The 20,403-nt window shown below is 42.6% G+C and overlaps 4 protein-coding genes across 10 annotated transcripts in view; 3 read left to right on the plus strand and 1 right to left on the minus strand.

Annotated features, from left to right (window-relative positions):
• The window catches only part of LOC103393288 (uncharacterized), a 6,854-nt gene extending 4,121 nt beyond the window's left edge, over positions 1–2,733 (plus strand). For all 7 annotated transcript variants that reach the window (XM_025064313.1, XM_025064311.1, XM_008330193.3 and 4 more), the window contains 8 exons: positions 244–351; positions 479–559; positions 660–737; positions 894–1,031; positions 1,135–1,218; positions 1,331–1,370; positions 1,485–1,536; positions 1,719–2,733. In XM_025064313.1, coding sequence (XP_024920081.1) covers positions 244–351; positions 479–559; positions 660–737; positions 894–1,031; positions 1,135–1,218; positions 1,331–1,370; positions 1,485–1,536; positions 1,719–2,448 — 1,311 coding nt within the window. In that variant the 3' untranslated portion in view covers positions 2,449–2,733. The remainder of the gene's footprint in view (positions 1–243; positions 352–478; positions 560–659; positions 738–893; positions 1,032–1,134; positions 1,219–1,330; positions 1,371–1,484; positions 1,537–1,718) is intronic.
• A 557-nt stretch (positions 2,734–3,290) lies between these two features.
• On the plus strand, positions 3,291–6,057 carry atf4b (activating transcription factor 4b). Its single transcript, XM_008330190.3, has 3 exons — positions 3,291–3,457; positions 4,126–4,587; positions 4,696–6,057. The coding sequence occupies exons 2-3, from the start codon at positions 4,230–4,232 to the stop codon at positions 5,712–5,714; spliced, it is 1,377 nt and encodes a 458-aa protein (XP_008328412.1). The 5' UTR covers positions 3,291–3,457; positions 4,126–4,229; the 3' UTR covers positions 5,715–6,057.
• On the minus strand, positions 5,903–14,454 carry LOC103393285 (GTPase IMAP family member 8). Its single transcript, XM_008330188.3, has 6 exons — positions 13,249–14,454; positions 12,018–12,573; positions 11,467–11,564; positions 11,182–11,313; positions 10,124–10,714; positions 5,903–10,031 (listed from the first exon to the last, which is right to left on the minus strand). Exons 1-6 carry the CDS (start codon positions 13,277–13,279, stop codon positions 9,958–9,960), a joined length of 1,482 nt encoding a protein of 493 aa, XP_008328410.1. The 5' UTR covers positions 13,280–14,454; the 3' UTR covers positions 5,903–9,957.
• A 207-nt stretch (positions 14,455–14,661) lies between these two features.
• adsl (adenylosuccinate lyase) lies at positions 14,662–20,143 on the plus strand. The gene is made up of 13 exons (XM_008330187.3): positions 14,662–14,793; positions 15,099–15,451; positions 16,758–16,961; positions 17,169–17,213; positions 17,754–17,833; positions 17,916–18,087; positions 18,257–18,303; positions 18,388–18,478; positions 18,547–18,616; positions 18,808–18,955; positions 19,128–19,308; positions 19,411–19,587; positions 19,799–20,143. The coding sequence occupies exons 2-13, from the start codon at positions 15,308–15,310 to the stop codon at positions 19,883–19,885; spliced, it is 1,446 nt and encodes a 481-aa protein (XP_008328409.1). The 5' UTR covers positions 14,662–14,793; positions 15,099–15,307; the 3' UTR covers positions 19,886–20,143.
• The last annotated feature ends 260 nt before the right edge of the window (positions 20,144–20,403 follow it).

The following is a 20,403-nucleotide window of genomic DNA, read 5'->3' on the forward strand; positions in this document are numbered from 1 at the left end:
TCAGGCCATTGTTGTTGACACTGTACTGTCTCTGTTTAATGCTGACAACTTGTTATTGTTGTCTTTGTCCCCTTTGTAAAACCTGTGTGAAATCTGTTCTTATTTATTATGCGTTCTAAACCATTGCAAGTTCCCATGGACCTTTATTATTATTGTTATTATTTTAACCCCTAGTCCTTTATGACTAGTATAAAGAAATATAAATTGTTGTGATGTAGAATCTGAAATTATTTTTTGCTTTAGCCTTCAGCTGTCAGCTCTAAACCAAAAACCCTCCCATCACCCAAGCGGCCCCCTCTTCCATCCATTTATTATGACAGACCCTCATCTCTGAAAGAGATGCGACATAGAGTGAGTGTTTTTTTTTCTTCCACATATAACATATAACTTCTGAAAGTAAATGTTGTAGAAGTTTACTTTGAAATAAACCATATACAGATTATTTTCCTCTCATATTATTTTCTTTCTTACTGTGTAGACATATTCTCAACAGTCAACAATCGGCTCCCAGCAAGACAAAAGTCCTGGAGGACAGTTGAACTACTGCCAGACCTTTGTGGTAAGTTAAGTTATAGTTTGAAGTAATTATATTTATATAATTATATTTATATTTCCCTTTGGGTATGTGAAATCGAAGAGTAAACCTGTTTGATTTAAAGACTTCAGATAATGTTGACCGACCTGCAGTTCCTCCTCGGCTCAGTCAGTGCCCTATTTATGAACCCTCGTCTCCACAGGTAGGAGCCACAGAATTACAGCTTTTAGAAAACTCAGTCACTTGTAAGTTGTACAGAAATGTGTGACAAATGTTGTAAAAACTAAAATGTCAACAATGTGATTAAATTGAGATTTAAAAAAATACAATAAAAGTGTATGTGTCACGCCATTGGCAGCCTAGACCTCCGCCCTGCATGTTCAGCCCACCACCACCACCACCACCATCAACAACTGCGACGTTGTCTGAATCAGTGTACAGTGAAATTGAGCATCGCCCTTACCTGGACGTCCTCCCTGAGGATGAAGACACCCTGGTGAGTTAAATACACACATTCACATACTACAGTGTGGTGTGTATTCTTATTTTATGTATCTCAGTGTTCTATTTTCCTTTTTTTTTTTGTTTACATTAAACAGACAAGAGGGGGGTCAGTACCTCGTTCCGGACTTCGCTTCCAGAGTAACTGTTTCTCTTCTCGTCAGTCCAGAGGAGAAGCAGACGTGAGGCCATTGTTTTTGTGGTTCAAAGAAAATGGAAACATATACTGCACTGAAAATCAGGGTGAAAATGATTGAGAAATGATTTATGATAATTGATTTTTTTGTTACACAGGAAACCATTGTGATGTTGAGATGGCTGGCAAGGATATCAAGTAAGAGCACATTTTCTTTTTTATTCTTAGTTCCCTGTGGTATTATTTAGGGTATTATTATGTACATTGAAATCTCTACAGTGTATTAAATTCTGACATCTGTCTTTACAACAGAATCTAATGTGACACCATCACTCTATGGCCTCAGTATAGAAGAAGAAATCAGGTAATGAGTCACTTAAAAATTTAGATTTTTAAGGCCACCGATGAAAGAAAAAAAAAGATAAATGTGAAACCAGCAGAGCTCTGGAAGTTCCGAGGGCCTCCTCTTTCACTCAGACTATGCTCAGTCTATTTCTTGTATGTAGTGTGTTGTTAATCTCAGATCTTGTCCCTGTGCCCATGCAGATCATTCAATCAGAGAGCAATGAATGTGAGCAAGGCTCTGCGCCTCTTCAACCTCCTAATGATGAAACGCAGCGAATGCATGCGAAACATCATCACAGAGTTTAACGCCATCTCCAACAGCTTGGACAAGATGAAGAAAAAAACCAAGACAATGGGCATTGCTGGTGGCACCACAGGTGCTGTAGGGGGGATGACAGCAGTGTTGGGTATTGCCTTAGCGCCTGTGACAATGGGGGCCTCCCTTATTGCTACAGCTGTTGGCGCTGGCATGGTGGCATCTGCTGGAGGGATGGGTGCTCACACTGCCAAGTGCAACAAGAAGACTGTGAATAAGATGACAGTTGTGAAATTAGTATATGATTACAAGTCAAATGTTGTTGACCTGGAAAGTTGCCTGGATTTTATACTATCTGGGATGAATGACCTACGAAGGCATGACATTCCCCGGCTGCAGAGGGCAGGAGCCGAGACTGACGCTCTAAAGGTGGCCCATTTGTCACAGACTGTGTTTAGAGAGATAGACAATGAAAAGAGAACTTCACAAGGGTTGTCATCTGAGAAACTACTGAGAGATTTTACCAGGGAGTTGGATCAATACTTCACAGGTGAGGATGATCAAATACTGAAGAAGTCCAACAAGAGCAGGTTTTCTGGCAGGGTTCACCTACTAGCGAAAAATCTGCAGGATCATTTGGAGCACCTGAATCGAATGTGGGAAATGTTTAGTTGACCCCATAGACAGCATGAAAAACTGAACAGTCTGTCCATTTCTTATATACAATCTATGGTTGATCAAGTGAACTGTGTATGTGTGTGCTTATGTGTATGTGACAAAGAACAAAAAAGAGATTGTGATATGCGTAATTGTTGCAATAAAAGTCTACATTGTATATTAAGTAATAAAATTTATATTATTAAATAAGTTGACTGCAGTTCTTTCATTATTCTGGATGAATTAAAGAGAAAAAAAAAGTTCTACTTCCTACTCTACAAGAGGTGCTATACAGTTATAATGGACTGGTCCTTATGTTGAGTAATCTGATATAACAACATTGATGGATTACATCGATAATAGCATTGAAGACTAGCTTTTATCACCTGGATATGAATGAGATATATGTGTTTCTTGGGACAGACATGATAGGCATGTATTATCTACAATGATTTTAGCCCAGCCAATGAGGTTTATTTTTTTATTTTTAACAACAAAATACAGACTCAACATCACAACCCAGTAAATAAAAACAACTGTATACTTTTTGAGACATTAGAAAGGCTTAGGTTGTTTGATTTTGAAATGATGCTATAGCTATTTTATAAGAAAAGTCTACCATGCCTTTAAACCTAGTGTGCTCTATTAAGTAGTGTTTGATTGTAGCTACAGTACAAAAAACAAATGGAATTTATCATTACGGTTAACAAAATGACAATTTCACGTTTATTCATGAGAAAACTCAGTCTCAAGTCATACGCGTAATAAAGGAATGCGCACTACAAAAGCACGCGCACTGATAAAGTACGCTGCGCGGAAGGATACGTCGGTGCTTCTGCTCAATATTACAGCACTGCAGAACCACGCGCGCCATTTTCCTTCCGGACAGTCAACAACAGCATAACATTATAGGACTCGGTCTGTTTCGCCGAAATGGCAGTGTAAACGTGTGCAGCGACCTAGCAGCTACCAGCAAAACAGTGCATCCAACCAGTGCACTGAGTCACTTCTAATCCAGCAAAATGTCGTAAGTACTGTGTTTTTTAAAAAAAATATTTGTTTTGTCGTCGAAAGTTGACGGCGGCCGCGCGTCAGCGGCCTGTCGTTACTGCTATCACTAAACGGAAAATATCGTTATTTTCAGGTCCTTTAAAGGTTTCCTTTAGAGTTTAACCCGTGTATTTTTACCATGCCGTCGAGTAATTGTGATTTAATGTATTTTACGTATATCTTTTCATTGGCTTGTCGTTAAGCAAATACAACCTAAACATTGACATATACCACATGTAAAATGTCGTTTTTTAAGAGACACAATTAAACATAGTTTCATTAAATGTCATTGGCAACTATGTCAATTTAAATGTTGGTAAAATGCTGGTGGCATATGCCAACGTGGCGGTCAGAAAATGGTTCTTTGTTGCTGAAAATGGCGGATGGGGACGAAGGAGTGGTATAGGGGAAGGCGGACTCATTGACCTTGTTTAGAAGCCAAATGACGTCAGCAGCCGTAATACTGTCAGTCACGTGATTTGCAGTAGGTGCATTGCAGGGATGGGGGCAGTGTTGCGCCTAAAGTCTAAATTAAACTGCAGTTATTTCTGCTACAGTGTCAGCATTGTGATGTGTTAGTACTTATTATTAATATTAATGCTTTTGTATTCACTAAATATGTTTTATTTTTTTGCCATTTACCAGGTCCTTTGTGGAAACCCTCAGCACTGCTGCATTCGACAGCATAAAAGAATTTAAAGCTCTTCTTTCATCGTCACGCAGTCCATTTGTGACCAACAACAGCCACTATGACCACGATGATGACAAGCTCACAGTTTGGCCTGGAAGACATGGAGGCCCTTCTCTGGGGGCCTTCCTCTCCCATGGCTGACAACATGGGGTCCCTTTTCTACAACCCTGATCAAGAACACCAGGAGGGAGAAGGAGCCTCAGCAGAGGGGGGTGGGTCCCCTGCGTCACCACTCACCTCCTCATCACTGTCTTCCTCCTCATCCCCTCCTCCCTTCTACTCCCCTCCTCCTTCTCCACCAGCTGTCTCTTTTCATGAGGACAAAGCTGGGGATGGATCTGACCTGCCCCCCCTGCACTGGTTGGGCCACCCTGATCAGCTGAGAAGTGATCACTCAGTCTCAGATGACAGGAATGGTAATAATTGTAAAATTAAGAATTAAATATCACATTCATAACACACTTAAATGGGCTTTTATATTACAGGCAATACTTTAACTGTATAATTTTTTATTTAATTTTCAGAGGATGCATTTGGTGACTTTGACTGGATGACTGAGAAGATGGATCTGAATGAGTTTGACCTGGAATCACTGATTGGCTCCTGCAGTCCCACCGAAGAGCCCTCTACAGAAGATCTCGTGGCTTCGTTGAATTGCCCCATGGAGCTCGACTTGCCTGTGCCCACCCTCTCGTCTCCTGAGCTCCCATGCCATCCCTCAGCTCCTCCTCCTTCTACCTCTCCTACCACAGACTGCACTGTTTGTGAAAATGCTTCAGTCATTTCCATAGCTGATTCTGAGTCCTTGGTCGATGAGCTACATTCTCCTTCCTCACCATTATCTGTCCCAGAGCCTGAGCAAGAACTGGAGATCAAGTCTGAACCTGCTTCCCCAGACCCAACTGCTCTTGTGATTGATTCGTCTTCCTCCCCTGTGTACACCCTGGACCTCGGCAGTGAAGTGGATGTCTCTGCAAGTGAGGTAAAGCCAGTATTGGCCACTGTTGTACCTCAGGTACAGAGGGTCGTTCTGTCCCTTTCACCAACTCGCATTGTCCTAGTATTGGCTCCCAGAAATGAAATGGGACTCACCACTACAACCAGCACCCCAACCACTGTTGCTTCAACATCAGAGGTCATCCGCTCATCCCCTCCTACTACCCCTCCTAAAAGGTCATCCAGAACCAGACCATACCCTGATCCATACAAAGATAGTCCATCCTCCCCCTGTGATAGCGATGATGATGATGATGACATCACTTCCCCCCAAGGATCTGGATGGGATGAAAAGGTCTCTCTGAAGGCACCAAGAGACAAGAAATCAAAGAAGATGGAGCAGAATAAGACGGCTGCCACTCGGTACCGGCAAAAGAAAAGGGCAGAGCAGGAAGCACTTCTTACAGAACACACCATTCTGGAGAGGAAGAATGTAGAGCTGAAGGAGAAGGCTGAGTCCATGGCCAGGGAGATCGAGTACCTCAAAGAGCTAATGGAGGAGGTTCGCCTGGCCAGGGTCAAGAAGGGCCTCAGTCCTGACCTCTAGAGGTCGGGCCAGAAAGTGGCAGATTAGGAAGTATCCTGAAGTTTTAAGGGTTTAGGAAGTGGGGGGTATTTCTGACTACAAAGATGTATTACAACATGTATTCTATTACACAACATGCAAATAAGAAAAATTCCCATCTAATCCATATTGGTATTTCATGTAGTTTTCTCATGTTTTAGAGTATTTGCATAAATTTAAAAAACAAATATTCAATTAACTTTTGTGCTGTGTCTTGTAATGTATATATCATATTTTTTTTGCCAGTAAGTCTTCTTATTAAAGTCTAAAGACAAGTGTAATCACACTCCTGTATTATGCTCTTAATAAAACTTTTTAAAGTCTATTTCTGTTTATCTATGATTTCTTGGTGGGATGTGGGAAATTTTATTAGTTCAATAACATTTATATCTTAATCTCCATATGAACTAGCTACATTCAGTCCTTTATAGAACAAGGTGACCTTTCATAGAGTTGGATTTTGCTTAGCACTCTATTCATTGTTTGAAATTATTTAATAATTAGAGGATGTGCAGCAGGGGTGACATGACATATAAAATGTACAACAAAATATTGACAACATTGAATGTCTCAGTACCATACATTTGACTTTATTAAACATTGCTGGACAATAGTTTTCAGCACGTTTACATATAATATATGTATACCCTCCATATCTTTTTCTGATACAGGTATCTTAAAGGAAGTGCAGAGAGCCAACCCCTGGGCCATAATGGAGGTAATTTAAATATCAAGGGATCAAATCAAATGTGATTTTTTTTTTCTCCCACAGCCCTGAACGTGATCACAGGTGGGGCCACCTTCCTGTAACTAGCAAACAGGCCCTCTGGTCTGGCTGTAGAGGGGTGGCAGCCTGGCTACCCCACAGAGCATAGCATGGCAATCTGTGACCATGGGATATTTTTGTGATCACCTGACCTGTTTAAGGTCAAGTGACACACCAGCCTTGACACCAAACCAGAGTTTTACTCTACAGAGAAGCTACTGATACTAGGCTCAGTCCAGAAACACAGCCCTATCAGGATCACAGTGTTGTTTAATCTGTTTAGAACATTACTTTAATCACAAAGATGTTTCCTCTCATCTGATCATAATTTACAATGTCATTCCATAAATGTTTAAGGTCTGGAGCGGATCCTCTTTGAATTTCAATCCCACGTACACACACACAGGGATGAGGATAATGAAGGCCACCTGACCAGTAAGTACTGCCAATGCATGACTCTCTCTATCAACTGACAGTCACGTGAAGTTAAAATGCTATTTGATGGAGAAACAATGATGCCATTTTATGCATGTTTTTTTCCCTCCACTGTTCTCTGTGACGCTGCAGTGAACTTTTAGGAAAAACCCTATGCTTGTTACAGCCTGTGGGAGAAAGTGAGGGGAGCATGAAACTGCTGATTACTGCTAGACCAGAAACAATAATTTAAAGGAAACTGGGAGCATTCAGTGAAAGATGCCCACACAGTAAATGGTCCAGGCCTTAGTCCAGATAGTTACACGATGATCTATATGTGGAGTTAAATCAGTTTGGAGACCTATGTACACAGAGAAAACCATTTAAACCACGTCTCGCTCCAGGCTAATTTTCACTTTTTGACGCGCAGAACATAGTAATCTTGATAATGAACACGTTGCTAATTATAATCAACACTCAAAATAATACACAGACGCACAAGTTACTCTTTAATTACAGTGCCATGCAAATACCTGTAGTCATGAGCACGAAGTAAGAATTTAGATTACTACGTTATGAAAAACACAATGTTCCGTTCTCAATCGGTATCAGTTAAGGACAGCGTACAGTCAAGGTCAAAAATGATGACCTCAGTTTTGTTGCATAACAATGAGCTGTCTTTGTGTTAATGTTAGAAATTACCATAGCACCCCCCCATACTTTATGCCAATCTCTTACTGTCTTTATGTTAGCATTAAGCTAATTTGTATTCACTAGAAAAACGACAATTTTTGGGCTAACTTATTATTGTTATTGTTATCTTCTAGTTCTTTTGCAACATTTATGTCAACTTTCTAACAGCAATAATGCATTTCTGATATTTTATTAATCATTAGTTTTTTAGGATTTTAAAAAATTCTCTCATTTACAGACAATAATTTAGTAATCAAACTCGATTTAGTTAGCATTTAGCACAATTTGTAAATTTAAAAATATGCCTCGTCTGTAGAGGGATAATAGGTTGCAGACCATTTTGCTAGCAACATTCCCACCTAGTGGCAATACTGCGTAAGTCCCCATCTGTCAACATAATTTAGGACAGCATAGCAAATGTATTTTTGTATTTTAAGAACAAAAAAGCACGAGTTAATAGAATAAATAAATAATGAACAGATGAGTGAATCCACACCTTTTTATTTTTGTTGCCTGGGGGATGAACAGAGTACAGATGATGCTGTCACCGTGTACAGAGGACCACACAGGGAGAAGTAATGCCACTTTGGCTACGGTAAAGTGATACACAGTGCAAAATGCTTTGCTAAAAGCCTAATATATATTTCTTATTTTACAATGTAAATATACTGTACACTGCCTACACCACAGGTTCACAGGTGGAGCTGGGACTAAGACTCCGAATGAATACCTTGAAAAAGTCATGCTCGTCACACTAAGTGCTGCAGCAGCCTACTTCACTAAAGATGAAGCACAGAGTCGGTAAAGCACAAAAGAAGCACTGTCTGGAATTTTTATAGGCTTTCTTATTATATATCTATATCTATATATTTTTTCTCTCTTTAACTAATCAAACTTTACAGCATGACAGTGGTATTGGCCACACACTCGACGGTCCAGACCATAAGCATTGGGACAACTGCACATTTGTTTTACTCCAGGCTGAGCCTTCAGCACTTGACACTTTAATGCACTAAGTATTATTTTCTCCACTATTTAATATGACAGGTTGGATAAAAAAGGGAAAAAGAAATGTGCAGTGGTCCGTGTCCTTGAAAGAACCTCGCCTCTTATATGTTTAAGTGTGTGAATTCTTTCTTTCCTACTTATTTCTTTTCTTTTTTTTGCAGCTGTTAAAAGTAGAGGGTTGTTATGTTGTATCAGCAATTTACATAAACCTGCTCAAGCAAGTGAACGAGGGGTGAGTCTGCCTTCGTCTACGTAGGCACTGGTTTAGCTGCATGCGGTGTCTTAACATGCCTCTGAGAGCTGAGTTTTTTTTTCTTCTTTTGTTGCGTCCCATCAAATGACAGGGACCAATGTGTCACAGATGTCGAAGGTAGTGAAGCCCTATGTTCATGAGAATGAGGTCATGTTGTTGCTTGTAGCATGCTTAAGCCTTGATGTAGCCCAGAGGATGCTGCCCAGCCGGAGGGCCGCTCTACAGCTTTGATGCTGAGGCACGTGGCCAAGTGTAACCTTGTCAATAATGCACCATATTCATGACAACAAACGGGGAGGCAGAGCCAGCCCGAGCAGCTCCACGGGGATCTGAGGTCTGCACAGTCTCAGAACAGCTTTGGGGGGTTTTCAACTCAGCTCAGCTTTTGCCTGAATGCTACAGGGAAAGCGAGGTAAAAAATATACATATATATTTATTTATTTCCTGACTGTTTTAGCACTTTTTTTTTGGCACAAGAATATCAACGTCATCGGTTTTAACCTCAGCGTAAAGACTGAGCCCCTTTTTCGTTGCGAAGCGAATACTCACAGGAAAAAAAAGGATTTTAATTATTATGTGACCCACGTCTGTACATTTTTAACTTTCATTGATTTGTCTTTTATTTATCGAGCCAGATTTTGCTCTGAATGAATCAGCTGAAGACCCTGAGCTCGACCAATCAGACGTTTGGGAGGAATATTTTACGTTCCTTCTGTAGAGAACAGAAAATGTCGTCCTGTTCCTTTAACTTTGACAGATCCTGTCGTTTTTTACTTTTTACTTTCAAAAAAATATCTTTGTAGATCAAACAGTGAGTAATTCTTTACTCAGCTCTCCTTCACCAGAGGTAGGAGGTAAAAACCCCTCTCTTCTTCCTCTCAGGTCTGAACCAGGCTTTTGTGAATGAACATTAAGTCTCGGATGAGATTGTTTACAGTTCACTTCTTTTCATTTTCTAACCTGGAGTCACTCAGTTAGAGACACTTGCTCCGAACTGTCTGCAGTTTTGTTTTTCCCTAAAGCTCCACAGAGTTGAAAGGAGATGAGGTTAGTGTTACATGAGGTGATGTTTGTCCTTTAGGTCAGGTCCATCACTGCAGCTGGCATCCTCTACAGTCATCTTCAGGCTCTGTGTTGTCAGAGGAGTAAGAGCTCTCCTCGCTCACTGTCAAAGGCAGCACAGTTTAATTAGTCTATGTAGATGATGAGGATGATGATGATGATGATAAAGGTGATAACATTGACTCTATGACTTACGCCACTCGATCTGAATGGGGAGGAAGGCCTTGTCTCCGTTCTCCCGGATCATCTCCTCGATCTTGTCCAGCAGGACCGACACGCTGCGGTCTTTCCCGGGGGTCTTACTGTCCAGGACGTGGTAATAGTTTCCACAGTATTCAAGTAGTCTCTGCAGCTCCCGCCCACCTCTGAGGATGTGGTCTTCAATGGGCGTGCGACCCAGCCAATCACCACAGCTGAAGAGCACCATGGTGTGGAGGCAGGCGTTTTCCCCGAACAGCGTCTCTAAGTGGGACAGGAGTGTTCGCCTCTTCCTGGCCGTGAGGGACGAGACGACGGGGAGGACCAGCAGCAGTGTGTGAGGTCCAGGACGCAGGAGGGCGGCGCCCCGCTGGGACTCCTGGCGAATACGTTTAGGTGTACGCCCCACTGAGAACCAGTCCCAACCTGGGGTGTCCACTATAGTGACCCGGCGGCCTGATACGAGGGCCTGCCTGCGGAGGCACAGATCCGTCTCCTGGCCTGATTCAAAATACCGACGCCCCAGGATGGAGTTCCCCACAGAACTCTTTCCAACACCCTTCCAGCCCAACAAAAGCAACCGGAGCTCTGGTGATGAAAGTGAAAGACTTAGGAGGGAAGGAGACAGAGAGGTTCTTGGAAAAGAGAAAATGAGTATTGACTGAGCAGAAATGAGTAAGCTGTTTTTCTGGAACACAAGATCGTGTGCAAATAGACACAGACACAGACACACACACACACACATTGCAGTTATTTTGTAAGGACTCTTCCATTCTTTTGTTGAACCTACTCAGGATCATAACAATAACCAATTGATTCCCATATACCAATAGTAATTCCCCACAAACAAATTAAATCCATCTACAAGATATCAAGTTGTTTCAGTAGCCATGGTGTCTAACATCTCATTCTTTCTCTTGATAATGTGGACATACAGCTGTCAAACTGTGGGATTCTAATCAAACCACATTCTTAACTCTTTTACCAAGAACAACAACACAATAATCTATCTTATGGGGCCCACTGAGATTTTTCCAAAACACACACACACACACCTCTGGGAGGTCCTCCAATCATCTGCTCCCTCTGTCGGGCGTGCTCCTCCATCCTCATCCGCTCTTCTTCCAGGGCTCTCCTGGCCTGTTCCTCCTCCAGTAAAATCAGCTCGTTCACCTCAAAGTACCAGCCTGCACAACAGCATCCATTAAAGATTCATCGACTGTTTTCATACAGTGGTACAGCTCAATTTATTCATCAATAATGCAATAAACACAGGACCGAGCTGTAACAATCAGGCTCTGATCAAAAACCTGAACTATTTCCACAGGTGAGACGCTAACCTTGGTTGTCGGTGATCATTTCCTCCACCTTTTCCATCAGCTCAGGTACCTGTGTGGTATCGTCGGTCTCTTTGAGTGTGTTGTCAAAGGCGTGATACCTAGAAAGACGTGGTTGTACTGTATGTTAACATCTGTGTTTTCTCGTCAACACAGGAAACAGGAAACTTCTGAGATTACATCACAACATTCCAGTCTGTCTTTATGGAGCTCTGACGGGTGTCATTGATGGACAGGGTTGATAACTTACATGTTTAACAAAGTAAATTCCTTGGGAAAAAAACAATGTACTTGGGAGAAGTTAGTCAGAGATTAATGTGTATTCTAAAGACGTCACGTGGTTCAGGCTACGACTCCACAAAATCCTCCAAATGATTTTTAAATTTAATATTTATCTCAAGTTGTTTGTCTTACAGTTCCCAGTGTCATGGAATTACTTATTGCCAGGCTGTTGCTGCAAAGTTTTCCCACATGGGCGGGCAGGGGGAGGTCAATTTGGTGAACTGACCAAGGGTAGGAACTTTGGGGTAGTTTGGGGGTAGATAACAACATACCTGCTCCCACACCTCTCCACCAACCACTGCAGGGCTTCTCCAGTGTTGGATATGTGCTCCTCAATGAAGACCCCTTTGGGCAGCTTGTCCACCCCGGTAAAGAGCACCATAGAGTACCTCCAAGTGCCTCCACCCAGGGCCCCCAGCTGCTCATCCGCCGCCCTCCTGTGGATGTCGGTGAAAGGCTGAGTGACCGACACCACCAGCAGTATCACATGAGGTCCGGGGGGGCACAGAATGGCCCCCATGCAGGGCCCCTCACTGTCCAGGCTCGGCACGGGGCGTGGCGGATTGTCCGACTCTGCGCCAGCGTTGTCGTTATTGTTTTCCTCTGTGTCATCGTCAGCGTCGACTGGGATCGCCCAGGGTGGGGTATCCACCACGGTGACACGTCGGCCGTACATCTCCGTGTGGCCCACATTGCTGTGTGTCGTCTCTGTCCCGGCATCAAAGACCTCATCCCCCAGGATGGTGTTGGCTGTGGAGGTTTTGCCGGACTGTGGGCCCCCCAGGATGAGCAGTCTACGCTCGGGGGGATGGCGGCCCCGGGGGTCAACTGTAGAAACAGACGATAAAGACTGAGAGGTGAGGATTGATTGTTTTTTTTTCCAGTTCTATTTGACGTACAGTCCCTAAAGGCCTCAAAGGGAACGACTGGTGTTTGTTCACTTTCAGTCTTTTTGTCCCCAAAGGGATTGGACGATGAAGACGAGCCTGCTCTATTTCCACAACAGTGTGTAATCTCCTTGCCCTCGTTCTGTCCTGACTCCTTCAGTTTCCCCCTTGTCCTGGACTTATTTGGGCTCCTTGCCTCCTTACACCTGTTCCCGTTTATCATCTACTTCCTCATCCCACGTAATTCACCATATAACTCCTACTTAGCTCCTGAAAGAATGGTGTCAGAGAAGAGGAATCACAGAGCAGGACATGGTCGACGGTGACTCACTTTTCAGCCGAAACGAGAAGCAGACATTTTAATGTTTTGATAAATTGACATTGCGGAGAACGTGAACAGTAAGATGTCTGCGAAGATGATAGAAGGGCAGAATGCAGTGGGAGGCTACACACTGCTGCTGACACCGTCCATGTGAGTGGCCAAACACAGGAAGTTGTCTCGTGCAACAGTTTCCCAGAGTCACATCAAAACATTGTCATGGCTGTCAAAGTTTAGCCTGGATGTTGTGAGGTGATGCTGATGAGGAGCCAGCAATGAGAATGAAGACCCACTTACCAGAGTCAGAAGCAGAGGACACAGCAGCCATCTTGTGTGTGGAACCCCTGGCTTCCTCCTCCTCGACCCCCCTTCTTCTTCTCCTTCTCGTCTCCACGGTGGATTATTCTTCTTGCCCCTTCCTACAAAGAAACAGATCCCGAGTGTCGGGCAAAAGAGTGGCACCTTGAATGCTTCTTGGCTCCGTCTTTCTCCGTAGCCCTCATCCTACTGCGGTGTGACTCACTCTATCTAATGTTCCCTCCATCTCTCTCTCCCCCTCTGCCATATAACTCTCCTTTTCTGTTTATAATCTGATATCACCCACACCCCCTCACCCTACTATGGTTCTTTTCCGCCCTCTTCTCTGTGCCTTCTGTCTCCTCCGTGTCTTCCAACTCTCCTTCTTTTTATCACATTAGTCAGTCTGAGCAAAGTGGAAGGATTGTGCAGTGCAGAAGTCAGGACGCCAGATCCACCTCTGCTGCAGCAGATCCAGGAAGACGTCTCGTCATTTTTTTTCTCCCCCCCTTTTTTTTGAGGCAAAACAGAGAGAGCTGTTCCTCCCACTCGGTTGTATCACAGAGCAGCAGGAGGAGGAGTGTGCCACTGTATGTAGACTGCAGTCAGGAGGACAGATAGAAGGATGGATGGACAGAGAGAGAGGAGAGAGAGAGAGAGAGTGGGGAGGGGGGGAGAGAAAGGGAGCACTCTCTGTTCTCTGTTTACAGCTGGATGTATTCCCCAGTTACTGCTGCTGCATCATGCTCAGGCACAGCTGCTTCCATGATGCCTGCAGACACAGAAACATGTGAGGCAGAGGAGGAACATTTATACTGCATGAATACATTTAAATATTCATCTAAGGCTGGCAAATAGATAACACATGGAGTCTTCTATAAATAGAGCACAATTACGGGGTTGTTGTGCAGGTAAAAACGACTACATATTGAAGGGAACATCAACCTATGAGGGGAAAACTTGCATAAATCTCCCTGAATGTGTGAGATCATCCTTGGATGTTCAGAGGGTTAATTGTATCCGCTCTATTGCGAGAAGCGTTCACGGACCCATGGGAAATTACGTAAGAAAGCAGTTGTGAAAACAAATAAAGCAAATGTTTATTTTTAACATAAACATCCTGGTTCCTTCGCCCTGCAGCCTTTCTACGTCACGTAGCAGCTTACACGTGAACTGGTGCTGCAGTTTTTTAAGGTGATAAGCGACCGGGAAACATCCCTGCTCGACTCAGCGTATTAATGACCACTGATGTAAGCATGCAGACCCAATGCCGTATGTTCATTTTAGTTGTCGCAAAACGCACCGTCTGTGCCATGCGGATTTTAGAGAGTGGTGTGCACGTGATCCATCGTTAGAAGTCCTTGTCCCACTTGGATGTTTGCTGCAGTGGAAATCCTTATCAGTTGAAATAAACAGTTCGAAATAAACAGGCAGTGATTATGAAGTGGGCTACTGCTGTAGTGACCACCAGCACCCGACAAAGGACAGAAGTTACTCGGGTAGTCCGAAGAACAAGGAGTAGGCCACAAAGTAACCCCGAGTGACGTACGGACGAATGATTTTAGTATAAATGTAGTTAATAATAACACCGATAACATACGAAAAGCCCACATTTAAAGCTTTTTTGTAGTTTATAATTTCAGGGGGGGGGGGGGGTTTAATGTTCCATCTCGAATAATCTTTGTATAAAAATATGAATCGTTTCATTTTTAAAGCAGGTGTTTCTAAATAAATACGTATATGATAACCTTGTTAAATATCTTGTAATATCCAACTATATCCAACTGTCTGTTTTATTTAATGCTAAAATGGAAAAGACAAATGTAAATATAAGATATTTCTTGTTTCAGGGTGATAGCGACAGTCAGTGACGGCTTAAAACCAGGCGGTGGCAGTGCTGCAGCAAATCGATGCCTGATGTCGTAAAGGAGGAGAAGAAGAAGTCGGCGGGAGTTGTGTGAACGCGCGCGTGCGTGCGTGTTTACAGTTGTATGCAGAAGTGCTGGGTACCGGCAGACTATTTCGACTGTAGTAGTGGACACCACCGGTTTCGACAAACATGGAATCCGCCGACGAGTTCATGAAGTACCGCTCACCGCTGGTGTCCAGGTATGCTAGCAAGGAAATGGCGTACAACTTCAGCGACAGGAAGAAATTCACCACCTGGAGGAAGCTGTGGATTTATCTGGCCAAGGCTGAGAAGGTTTGAAACGTTGTTCTGTTTGGTGCTGCTGCTCGTACTTATTCAAACACACACACAGTTCATAAGCATACTTTCAAAGTCTTACAAAGTACAGCTGTCGACCTTCACGGACTCTTCTCGTGTTTCCTGCTCCAAAATTAGAACTGTGGAGAGAGCACCAAGCTGCCCACTGTAATTACTTAGTTATATTAGAGATACAAAATGAACGATATTGCACAGGTAAAAATGATTCAGACACACAGGATATTAGTTTTATATTTGAGGCCTTTGAGGCGTCTATTTGTGTTTGTCTTCTGACCAAATAAATCACGTTTTGACATGGATGTAGAATAAACATTCTCCTCCTGCTCATTTAAGAACACGTCTGGATAATTACTGTTTAAATCCAGATTGTATAGAGATTAGAGATAATTTAAAATGGACATGAACAAGTTCATAGAGAGAAAATTTAATTTAAAACATATTTTTTATTGCTTTTATACAATTATTTTTCTGAATTAAATTGATCTGTGGTGGTATTTTTTAAAAAAGTAAAACGATATAAACCAGTGTAATAAAGCAGTGGATTGACATTTAACTGGACACTGTGGGGGGTTTTTTTTGTCACGTGTCACTGCAGTCTAACACAGAAGGGTCAGTCATTTCTTTTTAAAAGTGGTCTGTATCTGATTACTGACAACTTTCACATGACTCCTTAAACACACATGCCTACATACTGTTTCAGGATGGTCAGACTTTTCTCTTCCTTTTATCAGAGAGCTTTGGGTATGTGGAGCCCCCTGCAGGTCTTGGTAGTAAAGATATTGTGTTACTGTCAAACTTCTTCCATGAGCTGGGCTGCTTCCTTGTTTTTATTTTGTATTTTGGCATTAAAACTACAGTATTGAGTATTGAGTAGCGTGACCGTTGTTACAACATTGTTTGACCTCACTGCCCTTTGAACTGTACACACTGATATGTTTTAAAGTTTGTTTAGGGGTTAAGTTACTCCACTGGTCCATTCCATTGTGTCATCTCATGACTGTTTACCTAATGAAGAAAACTCTAATTTAATCAAGATACCATGTGTCTTCTCACGAGGACAACACAAAATAACGACCAACATCATGAGTATCTGCTCTGGTTAACCATGAATGAAGAAAGAATTATCTTTTGACAAATACTTCATGTTACCTTTAAAGGCCTTGCAAAATGTTTTTTATATTATGTCATGTTTTTATGTTATATTTCATGTCACATGTGTCTGTACAACTGTAATTATTTATGTTGATGTTTTGTCTCTGTTTCCGTCCCTCCTGGTCCACAGGCTCTGGGTCTGCCCATCACCGACGCTCAGATCCTGGAGATGGAGGGCCACTCGGAGGACATTGACTTTGTCATGGCGGCTGAAGAGGAACGCAAACTCCGACACGATGTCATGGCTCATGTCCACACCTTCGCACACTGCTGTCCCACCGCTGCTCCCATCATCCATCTGGGGGCCACCTCCTGCTATGTGGGAGACAACACTGTAAATATTTAAGTCGTTCTTTATTCACATTCCTTATGTTTCTTGTTTCTTTGGCCAGTTTCCCGTCATTTTCAAACACTTTCATGTTTTGTTTATTAACACTGTAAATATTTAAGTCGTTCTTTTTTCACATTCCTTATGTTTCTTGTTTTTTTGGCCAGTTTTCTGTCGTTTTCAAACACTTTCATGTTTTGTTTGTCCCTCCAGGATCTGATTATGCTGCGTGACGGCTTTGACATTCTCCTGCCTAAGGTGAGGCTCAGCTGCTGGCTACTGAACAGGAGCAGTTTATCAGAGCTGCATCTGTGACTGAGCTCTGTGTCTCAGATGTTTTCAGCCGCCATCAGTGTAGAAGTAACAACATTTTATGCCTTTTTAAATCATGATTTAATTATTTATTTATTTATTTTTAAGAAAATGCACAAAGGCTCATGTACTACTCAGTTCAAACACTAGTTGCTGGACAGGTTGGGCTGATGTCCCCAAAATCTGGTTTAATCTGAGCAGGTATGGTTGTATCCCAGGACTTTATTCAGACTCCACACCAGTGGCAGACAAGTGTCTCTGTTGTACGGACACATTTCTGTCCTCACTTGACTTTTTTGTGTGCATAAAATGTGAACATATCCTTAAACATTACTTTAAGTCATGGCTAATCAGATTAGAATGAGTCAATGCCGGCTGTTACTGTATCTGTTACTGTATCTGTTACTGTATCTGTTACTGTATGTATGTGTAAAAATACTGATTTTTAAAATCACTTGATCTAATTTTTCGTGTTGCTTTTTGCAGCTGGCCAGAGTCATTGACAGACTGACAAACTTTGCAGAGACGTACGCTGACCTGCCCACACTGGGCTTCACCCACTACCAGTGAGTTTGTCAAACTGCACATCTTTCATCACGTATTTAGCGTGTACTGCAGTATATCTCTGTATCTGTTTGTTTTCTGCAGGCCTGCCCAGTTGACCACAGTGGGGAAGCGGGCCTGTCTGTGGCTGCAGGACCTGGCCATGGACATGCGGAACGTCCAGAGAGCTCGTGATGATCTACGGTTTAGAGGGGTCAAAGGGACCACCGGGACCCAGGCCAGCTTCCTGCAGCTCTTTCAGGGAGAACATGAAAAGGTATATAACATAATTTATCTGATTTGTGGCTGTTGGGGAAAGAAAAGCTCCGCAGCAGATTGTCAGAGTTTGAGAGTGACCTCGACATGAATCATAGGTAAAAAAAAAAAAAGTTTGACATTTAATTTACAAGAAGTGGAAAACTGAGTTTCCCACCTTTGTCCACCAGGTGGAAGAGCTTGACAGAATGGTGACAGAAATGGCAGGTTTTAAAAGGTAAGTTCTGCTCTCCGCTGCTTGAGTTTCCTGAGTTTGCTAGGCTAACACGGGATAATAAAAGTTTATTTTCTTCTCACCCAGAGCTTATTTAGTGACTGGTCAGACCTACAGCCGTAAAGTGGATGTGGACTGTTTGTCCAGCCTGGCCAGTATGGGAGCCACTGTCCACAAGGTAAGTTGAAGAAGGAAATGTCTCCCTCTAGTGGTGCTCCAATCTAAGTCAGTTCTTCTCTGCTGCAGATTTGCACAGACATCCGACTGCTGGCCAACCTGAAGGAGATCGAGGAGCCTTTTGAGAAGGAGCAGATTGGTACATACCTCATATACGATAGAAAAAAAAAATGAAAATACATAGATGTATTCTTATGTACATTGAAATGGTAATTAAAAATAAAAAGGAATGTATTTTTCCTCTGTATGTTTATCACAATAGAGTTGAATTGAAATGCGTTTTTTCAAATGCAGTGATTGTATTAATTAATTGTTTTATCAACATTAAAGGTTCCAGTGCCATGCCCTACAAGAGGAACCCCATGAGATCCGAGCGTTGCTGCAGCTTGGCTCGACACCTGGTGGCGCTAATGTCTGACCCGTTGCAGACGGCATCTGTGCAGTGGCTGGAGAGGACACTGGATGACAGTGCTAACAGGTCAGCAAATGAAAAAAAGATGAAGTTGGTCAATCTTCATCTCCTCGTTCATCTTCTTCTTCACCTTTTCCTGCTGCTTCTTCTTCTCTTTGTTCTTCTTATTTATTTGCATTGATGTCTCCAGATACTGTCTCATGTTAAATTTAAAAAGATGTTCCTGAACACATCACAGGAGGATCTCTCTGCCCGAGGCCTTCCTCACGGCCGACATCATTCTCAGCACGCTGCAGAACATCACGGAGGGTCTGGTGGTCTACCCCAAAGTGATCGAGAGACACATTCGCCACGAGCTTCCCTTCATGGCCACGGAGAACATCATCATGGCCATGGTGAAGGCTGGAGGAAACAGACAGGTTGGAGGAGGAGGAGGAGGTGTTCTGTAACAAAAAGTCAGGTCAAGGTTTTTAATATTCTCATCCACACGTCTCGATTTGTCTCCGTTGTCTCCGACGTAGGATTGCCACGAGAAAATCCGTGTTCTGTCCCAGGAAGCTGCAGCTGTGGTCAAACAGGAAGGTGGAGATAATGACCTTCTGGCCAGAGTGCAGCGAGACCCATACTTTGCCCCCATCCTGGGGCAGCTGGATGATCTGTTGGACCCCAAGACTTTCATTGGTCGTGCTCCACAACAGGTAAACACTTTTGTATCTTACAGGTGTGAAACCTGCTACGTCAACGGTCTGTTATTCTCAATATGCTTTACTTTGTCTGATCAAAATGAATTTCAACAAAATATTGACTATATTTATGTATGTGCACTTGTTTCCATGGTTACAGGCTTTTAAGGGCAATTTTTTTTATAATCTTAAAATGTAAAGTCCATTGACTTTTTTTTGTTCCTAGGTGACCAGGTTTCTGACTGAAGAAATACGCCCCCTGCTGGATCCATATAAGGCAAAGATGGATATCAAGATTGAGCTTGAACTCTGAAACCCCGCCAACAGGAACCAGATCTTTAAGTAAAGACTTCATCCTGTTGTGAAGATACGGTGAATTCTGTCTAATACCTCAAGAAACAATCAGTAAATCAACTTCTCTTTTTATGTCTCTCCATCATGTCTGCTGGGACGAATCTCCATAAACTGCACTAGTTTCTGCTCCATGTTCACGTACAATTTAATTCAGTTCATTTTGAAACTTGATGATTCAATTCAGAGGGAATTCAGTGATAAAGCATGACTTGTGAGATGTGTGCTTGACCCGTTTCTTTTTTTACCCAGCAAGCACCTGGTTATCTGTGATGCTTCACACCTGGTCTCTGTCACTGATGTCAATTTCTTACATACAGTCGATGGAGTTTTTTTGGTCCACAAGATAATATTTTGAAATAATCAATCAAGGTTGGGTTTCAGAGCTTTTTAGAAAAAACAATAAAAATAATTATATGTAATAATAAACGTGTGTATTGTCCCATTGGCGTTATTAAGAAGACAAACATCAGGTCATGT

The sequence above is a fragment of the Cynoglossus semilaevis genome, chromosome 17 (genome assembly GCF_000523025.1).
Source record: "Cynoglossus semilaevis isolate Cse_v1.0 chromosome 17, Cse_v1.0, whole genome shotgun sequence".
Taxonomy (NCBI): domain Eukaryota; kingdom Metazoa; phylum Chordata; class Actinopteri; order Pleuronectiformes; family Cynoglossidae; genus Cynoglossus; species Cynoglossus semilaevis.